Genomic DNA, 13,168 nt, shown 5'->3' with positions numbered 1-13,168 from the left:
GCTCTGGCTCCCCACAAGTGTTGGGGTAATAGCAGGCAGTGCCTCTGAACTGGAGGATGGTTTGATCAGTCTCCAGCCCCGAGGAGTTCCAAGTGGCCGCAGCAGTACAGTGCTTAGTACAGTGCTCTGCACACAGCAAGCGCTCAATAAATACAATTGAATGAATGAATGAACCACAGTCTTCCACCACATTCTCGTGGGGGCTCTAGGGCCAATCAACTGGTCATATTTATTGAGAGTTTACTGTGTGCGGAGCACTGTGCTAAGCACTTGGGAGAGTTCAATACAACAGAATTAGCAGACGTTCCCTCAACTTAAGCAGCCATGCTGCTTCCCCTTAGAGAAGCAGCGTGGCTCAATGGAAAGAGCATGCGCTTGGGAGTCAGAGGTCATGGGTTCAAATCCCGGCTCCACCAATTGTCAGCTGTGTGACTTTGGGCAAGTCACTTCACTTCTCTGTGCCTCAGTTGCCTCATCTGTAAAATGGGGGTTAAGACTGTGAGCCCCACGTGGGACAACCTGATCACCTTGTATCCTCCCCAGTGCTTAGAATAGTGCTTTGCACATAGTAAGCATTTAATAAATGCCATCATTATTATTATTATTAACATGCTTACAGTCTAGAAGGCCAGAAACAAGAGGTGATTCTCTGTAAGCACCCCAGAGCCAGTAAATATTAGATAAATCATGGTGGCAATGGCAGCGTGTGAGCCCCACAAGGGACAACCTGATCACCTTGTAACCTCTCCAGCACTTAGAACAGTGCTTTGCACATAGTAAGTGCTTAATAAATGCCATCAAAAAAAATTAAGCAGCAGGGAAAATGAGAACTGTGACTTTCTTGCCTCCTTTCCTTTCTGCTCCTCCTCTGCCTCCTCTTCCTTTATCCCTTCTCCCCCTCCCTCTTCTCCATCTTTCTTTTCTCTTTTATCCCTCTTTTCCTCCCTCGCCCTTGATACCCTATCCCCTCAATTCTTTGCCTCTGAATGTCCCAACCCAAATTGAATCCCTCCTCAAAATGAAAAATTGCCCAGTCCCATCCTCAGCAATGGTCATTTATGAAAAGAAGTAGATTAGAATAATAGAAGAGAAGGACAGAAACAGTGTGCTGCTGGCCAGCTCAAAAGTCCATTGAGCTTCTTTCATGTAGTACTAGTAGTGGTAGTAGCAACAGCAGCCATAATGTAAGCTCGTTGTTGTATTGTACTCTCCCAAGAGCTTGGTACAGTGCTCTGCACACAGTAAGCACTCAATTAATATGATTGACTGACTGACTAATAGTAGTAGTAGTAGTAGTAGTAGTAGTAGTAGTAGTAGTAGTAGTAGTATTTGACTGCTGTGTGACCTTGGGTAAGTCACTTTACTTCTCTGTGCCTCAGTTACCTCATCTGTAAAATGGGAATTGAGACTGTGAGCCCCACTATGGGAAAGAGACTGTCCAACTCAATTTGCTTGTGTCCACCCTACTGCTTAGTACAGTACCTGGCACATAGTAAGCACTGAACAAATACCGTCATTATTAATATTATTATTAGTATTTATTGAGGATTTTGGGGAACAGAGAAATTGTCTGGGCTTCTGGCGTATTTTCCCAGACCCTTAGTATATTGCACCACACTCACTAAATATTGTTATTACTATTATTCATTCATTCATTCATTCAATTGTATTTCTATTTATTGAGTATTTACTGTGTGCAAAGCACTGTACTAAGCGCTTGGGAGAATACAATATAAGAATAAACAGACATATTCCCTGCCCACAGTGAGCTTACAGTCTAGAGGGGAAGACAGACATTAATACAAATAAACAAATTACTACTACAATGCCTACTCAATATGCTAAGGGATTAAAAACAAGATACTAAGATCAGACCCAGCCCCTTTCCCACACAGAGCTCATGACCCAAGTATGGATTTTTGCAAGAACAGCCAACCGTGTGGAAAAGGACGTAGCCTATCCTTATAATCACTGTTATGGAGCTCTCACCCACAAATGTATCCAAATACCTTTGAATCAATTGATTTTTTTCTGCCTGCATAACTTACTGGTATAATGAATTCCACAAACTTACTATCTGCTATGTGAAATAGTGTTTTTTTACCACCTGCTGTGAGAAAAAAAGTTTCCTTTTTTTTTTCATTTCAAACTTTCAACCTTCAGTGAGTTCCCTCTCATTTGGAATTTTACGTGGAATTCTATGCTTGCCCTGCTCACCTCCTCCATGACTTTGTAAATTTCAGTTCTGTCCTCTCTCAGTCTGCATCTTTCCATTTTAGTCCATCATCTTAAAGAAGCTGCTTCAACACCTGCCCCGCCCCGCCAATTATTTTGTTTTTCTTTTGTTTTTCTTTCCTTGTATCTTTCCACACCATCACTTCCTTCTTAAGATAGCAGAGACCAGAATTGAACCCAATAGTCCCAGGTTTCACTTAAGGAGTTTTCATTCATCAAAAAATGAGACGCACTATGGCCTGAATGGAAAGAGCACGGAACTGGGAGTCAGAGGACCTAGCTACTAATCCCGACTCCTCCACCTATCTGCTCTGTGATCTTGGGCAAGACACTTGACTTCTCTGTGGTTCAGTTACCTCAACTGTAAAATGGGAATTAAGACTGTGACCCCCAACTGGGACAGGGACTGTGTCCTGTCTCATTATCTTACCCCAGCACTTAGTACAGTGCATGACATAGTAAGTGCTTAAGAAACACCATTAAAAAATAAACAAAACACATCGACATATTATAGATCTTATACTTAGCCTTCTGCATCTGCTTCTGAAGACATAGAACTCTTAGTGCATGTGCTAGGTGTGTAGACAACAGCAGTATGTGTATAAGGAGGCTTTCAAAGAGTATTTACCTCCTCCAGGAGGCCTTCCCAGAGTGAGCCCCCTTTCTCCTCTCCTCCTCCCCATCTCCACATCCTACCTCCTTCCCCTTCCCGCAGCACTTGCATATATTTGTACAGATTTATTACTCTATTTATTTTACTTGTACATATTTACTATTCTATTTTTTAAAGATGTGTATATAGCTACAATTCTATTTATTTTGACAGTTTTGACACCTTTCTACATGTTTTGTTTTGTTGTCTGTTTCTCTCTTCTAGAGAGTGAGCCCATTGTTGGGTAGGGATAGTCTCTATATGTGGCCGACTTGTACTTCCCAAGTGCTTAGTACAGTGCTCTGCCCACAGTAAGTGCTCAATAAATACGATTGAAAAGAATGAATAGTCCTGGCTGGGTACAAACACCCCTAGCCCTAACAGTGCCTTTGGTCGCCAGAAAATGTGCAATAGAGAAGGAGATTTGTCCCATTGTCTCTCTTGCCATGCCTAATACAAACTCAGCATAAACTGCTGTTGGGGTTCTTTATCTCTTGTGGGCATCTTATGAGGAAGATACTTTTGGATGTCCAAGACCTGAAGTCTCATCTCAGAGGTGCCCCTGCTTTGGTTGTAACCAAACTACTTAACATTTCAGCTTCCCATTCACACAACGGTGATAAAAAAAATTCCCCTGAATTGCCTGGATGTTGCAGGTTTAATGAGGTAGAATTTGTTTCATGCTTGAGCACCCCAGAGAAGGCTAGTTAATAATGTCAGATTTTATTCTGCTTCAAGTCGTGGGAAAAAAATGTGAAATAGTCTGAATTTGCCATCCCGTGCTGCTTATGCACCACTAATAGACAATATAATGATCAATTTTGGATAAGGTTGTGATAATGCGTTTGCTGTTATAGTCATAATAAGACCTAGAAATGTCGGATGAACTAGTTTTAAAAGTCAATTTCAGCCCCTGATCTAGAAGCTCTCTGGCATTATGCTTCATGAGCTGTGACACTTAGGTAGTAAAATATTTGGCCATATCAGTCAGTAGTTTAAAGAATTCCTTTGAAAATATGCTTAAGTGAAATGCCTTCAGACATCTTTTGTGTCTAAAGCTGCCCAATTCCCCCATGGCATAGTCATTCATTCATTCATTCATTCATTCATTCAATTGTATTTATTGAGTGCTTACTGTGTGCAGAGCTCTGTACTAAGCACTTGGGAAGTACAAGTTGGCAACATATAGAGACGGTCCCTGCCCAACAGTAGGCTCACAGTCTAGAAGGGGGAGACAGACAACAAAACAAAACATATTAACAAAATAAAATAAATGGAATAAATATGTACAAATAAAATAAATAGAGTAATAAATGCATACAAACATACATACATATATACAGGTGCTGTGGGGAGGGGAAGGAGGCAAGGTGGGGGGATGGGATGCTGAGGAGGGGGAGAGGAAGAGGGGGCTCAGTCTGGGAAGGCCTCCTGGAGGAGGTGAGCTCTCAGTAGGGCTTTGAAAGGAGGAAGCGAGCTAGCTTGGCGGATGGGCAGAGGGAGGGCATTCCAGGCCATGGGGATGATGTGGGCTGGGGGTCGATGGCAGGATAGGTGAGAACGAGGCACGGTGAGGAGATTAGCGGCAGAGGAGTGGAGGGTGCGGGCTGGGCTGGAGAAGGAGAGAAGGGAAGTGAGGTAGGAGGGGGCGAGGTGATGGACAGCCTTGAAGCTGAGGGTGAGGAGTTTTTGCCTGATGCATAGGTTGATTGCTAGCCACTGGAGATTTTTGAAGAGGGGAGTAACATGCCCAGAGCGTTCCTGGACAAAGACAATCCAGGCAGCGGCGTGAAGTATGGATTGAAGTGGGGAGAGACAGCAGGATGGGAGATCGGAGAGGAGGCTGATACAGTAATCCAGACGAGATAGGATAGTCAACCACAAAGTAGAAGTGCTGACAGTTCATTGTTGGGGAAGAGACAGGGGTAGTAGTTTACAATCCCCAGGTGACAATTCGTTTAATTGAGAGATGTCCTGAAGTGGATCTCTATGACCACATGCTTCCGAAGTCTGCCTTCCACAGTGACATCAATAACAACTCTATCGATTACCTAAGCGCTTAGTACAGTGCTAAGTGCTTAGTACAGTGCTAAGCACTTAGTACAGTGCTCTGCACACAGTAAGTGCTCAATAAATATGATTGAATGAATGGGTGGAGCACAGTCCTCAGAGCCAACTGTGGGAGAGATATATACCGAATACTGAATGCATGCAGATAATTAGTACCACATTACTTGGGGAGCGTGGAAAAGAAGTTAGAGATGGTCCCTGCTTTCCAAACGTTTAAGAGCTAATGGGGAAGATAGTTGACCTAAAATTGATAAGCAATAATAGTAATTAAGAGTGAGAGAATAGATGTAAATGTCAAAATTACAAAACAAAAAAAGCCGAGGACAGCTGAGGTAGTTGGAGGGTTGACAGGACCGGGAATGTGCAGAGATTGATCACAGAAGGCCTAATAGAGGAAGTGACTTTTTAGAAGCCTTTCAGGGAGGGCAGAGATATAGTTTTCTGATGCCAGATTGGAAGGGTATTCCAGGCTAAGGGAAAAAGCGGGAGAACAAGAAATAGTTATGAGGTGTCAGAGGGAGAAGAGAAGGGCATAAGCTGAGTATAAGAGGAAGACGTAAGATGGAGCCAGCTGTTTCATTTTTTACCTTGTTTTGTTAAAATCTAGTGACTTACCACCCATCTAAACCCTCCATTACTTTTTTCCCATAAGAACATTAATTTTTCACTAAGATGTCTATCTACATCTCAATTTATACTTGCAATATTAGTGTCCAGGTTCTGAATTGAGGCAGATGTGATAATCAGCCATAAGTCCCTAAAATAATTAGTGCGTTAAATATGAACTATGCCACAGGTCAGTGGGCTAAAATGGATTTTTTACATTTTTTATTTTTATTTTTACATTTTCATTTTTTTAAATTCCCCATTGTCAAAATGAATATGTCAGTATGTATGTCTCTTTCTTGAAAGAAAGAATTTTCAGACAGGGATCATTTGCATAATAGTGTATCTCATATTCCAAGCAAACAATAAATATTAACATAATATTATATCACTAGTAGCCATTGGAATTATTGTATTAATTTTGTTTCATTACATTCTATTTGGCAAAGACAGTTCCTACTAAATTGAGAGATATTAGCCTCTTTCCATTTTAGTTTAATATATTTACTTATACCTTACTATTTAGGATCATTATAGTGGTGATTGTGGTGCACCAGACATTTCACATTTAGGGACATCTTAATCTCTCACTGGACTATTCTAATAGCTCTATTAATGTTTTATACAGATGCATATATTTTATCAATCTAATGTATGCCTCTCTAACCCTCTAATGGATTGCCCTTTTTCTGGCAGATCATTGATTATAAATGCCTTCTGAAGGATTTATATAGGACCTAATGCACCTAAATATGCAATTTATTCAACAGAGAATAATGGTTTACAGAATAATAGGGGATCAATTATAGTATGTTTGAATATTTTCCTCCACCCAAATCAACAACATACAGGATTATGAAAAATAGCTTTTGAAACAATTGCCTCATTTTTTTCTGCTTTGTTTACAGGTTGATGACCAAATGAAGCTACTTCAGAACTGCTGGAGTGAACTCTTAATTCTCGATCACATTTACCGACAGGTGGTACATGGGAAAGAAGGTTCAATCTTTCTAGTTACTGGGCAACAAGTGAGTAGTAACTTAAAAAAAAAAGTGTTTTTTGGTTTTCTTTATTAAGCATCTTCGGCATGGCAGCCTTTCAAGTTATTCAGCAACAGCACTCTTGGACTGTGAAATAGAGATTGACGACAGACAATAATGCAACGGGAATGGCTTTTGCGCTCTGTTTCTAGTTGGATGATTATTGCTTCACTTATGAAAGCAAACAATCGGGGCACTTTGGCTTTCCAGATAGGCCTTTAAGCTGCTGTAACTGATAGAGGAAGAATAGAGCATTGTACATCCTGCCGCACTCTTCTCAGGGGTATTACCCTCCCCAAATTAAATCATCCCTGAGAGTAGAAACCAACTGACAATGTCCAGCAGAAACAGGGTGGGGTGGCTTCCCTTGACTACCTTCCCACATTCCTTCAATCGTATTTATTGAGCGCTTACTGTGTGCAGAGCACTGTACAAAGCGCCTGCACTGTTCTCCCCATTCCATCTTCCTGGATCATTGCTTTTAAGGTCCAGGATCCTGAGGGACGTCTCAGGGAGTACCTGATGCCTTAGCATTTTATTAACAATAATAATAATAATTATAACTGTGATATTCATTAAGTGTTGGGAAGTAACATGGTCTATGGGAAAAAGCTTGGGCCTGGGAATCAGAGGACCTGAGTTCTAATCCCAGCTCTGCCAAGCAATGTGACTCAGTGGCAAGAGCCCAGGCTTGGGAGTCAGAGGTCGTGGGTTCTAATCCCAACCGCCACTTTTCAGCTGTGTGACTTTGGGCAAGTCACTTCACTTCTCTGTGCCTCAGTTCCCTCATCTGTAAAACAGGGATGAAGACTGAGCCCCACATGGGACAACCTGATTATCTTGGATCTACCCCAGCGCTTAGAACAGTGCTTGGCACATAGTAAGTGCTTAACAAATACCATCATTATTATTATTAGTAGTAGTATTAAACGACTTCTCTGTGTCTCTATGTCTCTGTAAAATGGGAATTAAAGCTGTGAACCCCATGTGGGACCATGGGCCGTGACCAACCTGATTATCCTATATCTTCCCCAGGACTTAATATAGTGCCTGGTCCATAGTAAGTGGTTAAAAATATAATAATAATAATAATAATAATAATAATAATAATAATAATAATAATAATAATAATAATAATAATAATTACAAATACCACTGCTTATTATTGACAAGCATCATACTAAGCACTGAGGAAGATACAAAATAATCAGGGCAAACACTATCTCTGTCCCAGATGGGGCTTACAGTTGAAGTAAAAAGGAGGACAGGTATTCAATACCCATTTTATAGAAGAGGAAACAGAGGCACAGAGAAGTTAAGTGACTTGCCCAAAGTCACATAGCAGGCACATGGAAGAGCTGGGATTAGAACCCAGATCCTGTGACTCCTTCCCCTGTGCCCTTTCCACTAGACCACAGTGCGTTCTGCTACCTCTAAGAGCCACAAATCTCAAAGGTGATGGCAGTGGTGATAATCACAATCACAATCACAGTCACAGTCCTGACTTTCAACTTGGGCCCTGGGCCATTTCTGCAGGCTTCCTATTTTATAGATGAGGAAACTGAGGCACACAGAAGTTAGGTGACTTGACACCTGTCCACATGTTTTGTTTTGTTGTCTGTCTCCCCCTTCTAGACTGTGAGCCCATTGTTGGGTAGGGACCATCTCTATATGTTGCCAACTTGTACTTCCCAAGCGCTTAGTACAGCGCTCTGCACACAGTAAGGGCTCAATAAATACTACTGAATGAATGAATGAAAAGTGACTTACCCCGAGTCATATAACAGGCAAGTTGTAGAGCCAGGACTAGAACCCAAATTCTCAGACTCCCAGTACCATGCATTTCCCACTATCCATCAATCAATCAATGGTATTTATTGAGTGCTTACTATGAGCGGAGAACTGCATTAAGTGCTTGGAAGAGTGTACTCAGTACAAAAGAATTAGCAGAAACATTCAGCCACACTGCTTCTCAGTGGCGAGCTGGTAAGGGGGTCAGGACTCCTCCTAGGCTTTGGACTAGCCATGAGGAGTTTCCAAGAAGCAGCGTGGCTCAGTGGAAAGAGCCCGGGCTTTGGAGTCAGAGGTCGTGGGTTCACATCCCGGCTCTGCCAACAGTCAGCTGTGTGACTTTGGACAAGTCACTACACTTCTCTGGGCCTCAGTTACCTCATCTGGAAACTGGGGATTAAAACTGTGAGCCCCCGGTGGGACATCCTGATCACCTTGTAACCTCCTCAGCGCTTAGAACGGTGCTTTACACATAGTAAGCACTTAACAAATACCATCATTATTATTATTATTATTTCTGATGGGCATCTGATGGACAGGAGGACCTTGTGGGAAGACAGGAAATCTGTGGCTTCACTTAATTTCAGCAACCATTGGTGCCAGGCTACAGTCAAGGGCCCCATTCACCCTGGCCTGCCACCATCTCTGGGCACCAGGGCCCTCCAAAGATGTAGATCCAAGCACACTTTCAGGATCTATATTTATGAGGACAGGGGCAGTCCTAGAGAGACAGAGAGAGACCAACGGCCCCCTGCCTGGGAAGGGAGCAAGAGTTCTGTCACTGCAGTCCTGACGAAGGAAGATGTTACAAGAGGCAATCGAGGCAAAAAGTCTCCTGCAGAGGCTTCCCGGCTCTGCCACTTGTCTGCTGTGTGATCTTGGTCAAGTCACTTCACTTCTTTGTGCCTTAGTTACCTCATACGTAAAATGAGGACTGAGACTGTGAGCCCCCATGCGTGGCTCAGTGGAACGAGCACGGGCTTTGGAGTCAGAGGTCATGGGTTCAAATTCCATCTCTGACAATTGTCAGCTGTGTGACTTTGGGCAAGTCACTTAACTTCTCTGGGCCTCAGTTACCTCATCTGGAAAATGGGGATTAAGACTGTGAGCCCCAAGTGGAACAACCTGATCACCTTGTAACCTCCCCAGCACTTAGAACAGTGCTTTGCACATAGTAAGCGCTTAGTAAATGCCATTATTATTATTATTATAGGGACTGTGTCTAACAGATTTGCTTGTCTCCACCCAAACACTTAGTACAGTGCCTGGCACATAGAAAGCACTTAACAAATACCATAATTATTACTAATTATTATTTTTAACACTTGTGATTTTAGCATCCAAGCAAGGTGAAATCTTTGATCAGTTCTCCTTTCATCAAGTCAAACCATTTCCTTGCAGTTCTTTTATGAAGAAGTGCCCAGTACAGTACTGTGCACAGTAAGCCCTCAATAAATAAGATTGAATGAATAAATGAATGAACTAGAGTAAAAAGGCAGGTCGACCCCTGCATCTCTCGAGTCTAATACCGCTTCTGTGGTGGACTGAAATTTAAGGAAGCCAATTTTCAATCAACCAACTGATCGATCAGTGGTACTGTACTAAGCACATGGGAGAGGATGATACAATGGGATTAACAGACACTTTCCCTACCCATAATGAGCTTACAGTCTAAAAGATTTTGTGACAGATCTGGGACTTGCCTCCCTATGGAAACTGCTTAGAGCCTTGGCTATCTGGAGCATATTCAGCCTCAGTCAGGATGTTGAACTGAAGATAAGGGTGGTGTGTTTTTCTGGGTTGAAACCTATTATGAGCATTGTCTTGACCATGTTCTATTATTAGTTTCACTATGTCTACTTGTATATATATATGTATATGTGTTATTATATTTGTTAAGGGCTTACAATGTGTTAAGCACTGTTCTGAGCACTGGAGTAAATACAGGTAGGGCATAGAACCTGTCCTACATTGGGCTCACAGTCTAAGTAGAAGGGATAATAGGAATTTGCATCCCCGTTTTACAGAATGGAAAACTGAAGCACAGAGAATTTTAGTGACTCACCCAAGGTCACAAAGCAAACAACGGGCAGAGATGGAATTAGAAATCAGGACCTCTGATTCCCAAGCCCAGCTTTTCCCACTAGGAGACACTGCTCCTTTCTGTCCACATTGACAATCCAATGCCAGGCATTTCATTCCCGCTAGGATGCCATTTGACATAGCAGGACTGAGTTTCCAATGCTTCCTTTAAGTGATTTAGAAGTGAAATTTTTCTGATCAGAATAAGATCACAAACTAATTAAGGTCTGAGCCAAGTGAATCATCCCATTCTCCCCATTAAGCCTTAGACCAGATGGCCCAACAAAGAGAATAAGAGGCTGATCCAATCAATCCTGCTTTTCCACCCAGCTACAAGCCACTTTCCCTCTTTTTAAAGCCTTTGGGCAGACTTCCATCTCCAGCAACCTATTTCTAGTAAACAGGCCCACATCTTAAAGTCTGATCCCTGGCCATAGCAGCCTTCCGTGGGAAGTAACACGAAAGAAAAAGACCCAGCACATAAATTAATATGATTTCATTCTGGTCTGAGTTTCAGCAATAAAACAGGTTTATGACTGCCTCTCTCTCAAAACACTCCCATCCCAGGTCTTTATAAACCATTGCACATTTCATTTTCAGCACTGGGGGTTGCCCCTCAACAAAGGTAATTATCATTTCAAGCGCATTGCCCATCTACCTAGATTTCAAATGCAAGGGGAGCACAGGGATAAAGTTCGCTCATTATTTAATTGACTGTGGTTGGAAACCCAATTTCCCACCCTTGGCTGAGCTACACCATGGGTAGTATTTACCCCAGGATCTCAGACCCAGAGCAAAACTTAGAATTTCAGCCAGTTGTGCACAACTCTGACAACATTCTCCGTTACCAAATTCTCTATGCAGCAGGGTCCAGTGGAAAGAGCGTGGGCCTGGGAATCAGAGGACCTGGGTTCTGATCCTAACTCTTTCACATGTCTGCATTGTGACCTTGGGCAAGTCACCTAACTTCTATGTGCCTCAAATACTTAAGATCACAGTGGGACATGGACTATGTCCAATCTGATTAGCTCGTATCTACCCCAAAGCTTAGTATAGTGCCTGGCACGAAGTAAATGCGTACCAAATACCATTAAAAAGTATCTTGTGGGGTAAAGTCCACTCTGAGCACCTTTCTGGGGTGGCTTTAGGATGGCACCGGGTTAATCTTTGCCAGGTTATTCCTTTAGGAGGCAGGTGGAGAGGTGCTCTGGTCTGGGAGCCTGAACTGATGGGAAGCTCAATTTCTTCTAAGATCCATCACTGACCTGTTATCATGCCTTAGGGAAAGATAGCAATTATATTTAATGATTATCAGGCATTTTTCTGCCTTCTTTGCCAGCTCTCTTGCAGGAAGCAATTTGGATATAAGCAAGCATACTCAGTTTTACCATAGCATGTAATTTTCGCTGGGAATCAGGGGATCTGAGTTGTAATCTCAGCTCCACCACTTTGCCTGCTGTGTGATCTTGGGAAAATCACTTAACTTCTCCGTGCCACATTTCCCACTCTGTAAACTGTTTTCCCTTTCCCTTAGACAGCGAGCCCCTTGCAGGACCAGGACTGTGTCTGACCTGATCATCTTGCATCTACCCCAGTGCTTAGTAAAGTGCTTGGCACATATAGTAAGCACTTAACAAATTCTGCAATTATTATTAGGTGTCTTGGCTATAATGTCATTAGGGAGTCTTGATCTGCTTGTGTTCAGCCCAGCACTTAGCAGTGCCTGGTACATAGAAGGCACTTATCAAATACCATATTTATTATTATAAAGCAAGCCATGATGTCAGAAGAAATCATTTGTGCCCATGAAAAGAGAGAGTAATACAAAAACAGATTTCCTTCAAGGTCTTTCAAGAACGCACACCCCACACTGTAGGAAAACTAGGTGAAGTTGTTTAGACTGTAAATCCCCAGGGACCAGGGATGGTGTCTGAGTTATCATCCTTGGGTTTTTCTTCAGAGCCCAGTACAATTCCCCCCTACACAGTAAGCTCTCAACAAATGCAGTAAGTCATTTTAACTAAGAACCTGCATAACCAGAACCTAGACTTTAAGAGCTTGGAAACAAGATACATCTTCTCCAAGAGGCCTTCCCTGACTAAACCCTCATTTCCTCTTCTCCCACTCCCTTCTTCATCACCCTTGCACTTGGATTTACTCCACTTAACCAACCCAACCTCAGCCCCACAGTACTTTGTGCATAACCATAATTTATTTATTTATATTAATGCCTGTCTACCCTTCTAGACTGTAAGCTCATTGTGGGCAGGATGCATACCTACCAACTCTATTATATTGTACTCTCCCAAGCATTTGGCACAGTGCTCTGAACACCATAAGTGCTCAATAAATACAGTTGATTGAAGTTGATGAACTGTTGCCCCCATATTTTGTCCATCAATCTCTGGAAGATTGATTTTTGTGATTTCGTTTTCTGTTTGCCTCTGTGAGCATCACTGGACATGGTACTGCTTGGTACATGGTGCTGATATAGGAGACAGCATTAAGGTTCATATTGCCAGTTAAAATATTCTGTTGTGCATAAAGTTTTCAGGTGAAGAAAGGTACATAATCTCAGTTTTCTTTAGGATTTAATTAGACAATAACACCATGCCGACACTGAGAAGTGGTTCAGAATTGCATGCATTTCTTCTTGTGTCCATATCTTTAGAGTAAGTCATCAGCACTCAAC

At 42.2% G+C, this 13,168-nt stretch overlaps 1 protein-coding gene across 1 annotated transcript in view; it reads left to right on the top strand.

Annotated features, from left to right (window-relative positions):
• The window catches only part of NR5A2 (nuclear receptor subfamily 5 group A member 2), a 174,939-nt gene that overhangs the window by 77,477 nt on the left and 84,294 nt on the right, over positions 1-13,168 (top strand). Inside the window, exon 6 of the mRNA XM_038745435.1 lies at positions 6,472-6,591. Coding sequence (XP_038601363.1) covers positions 6,472-6,591 — 120 coding nt within the window. The remainder of the gene's footprint in view (positions 1-6,471; positions 6,592-13,168) is intronic.

The sequence above is a fragment of the Tachyglossus aculeatus genome, chromosome 4 (genome assembly GCF_015852505.1).
Source record: "Tachyglossus aculeatus isolate mTacAcu1 chromosome 4, mTacAcu1.pri, whole genome shotgun sequence".
NCBI classification, from domain to species: domain Eukaryota; kingdom Metazoa; phylum Chordata; class Mammalia; order Monotremata; family Tachyglossidae; genus Tachyglossus; species Tachyglossus aculeatus.
The sequence above is the reverse complement of the archived record's forward strand: the minus strand, read 5'-3'. Positions and strand labels throughout refer to the sequence as shown.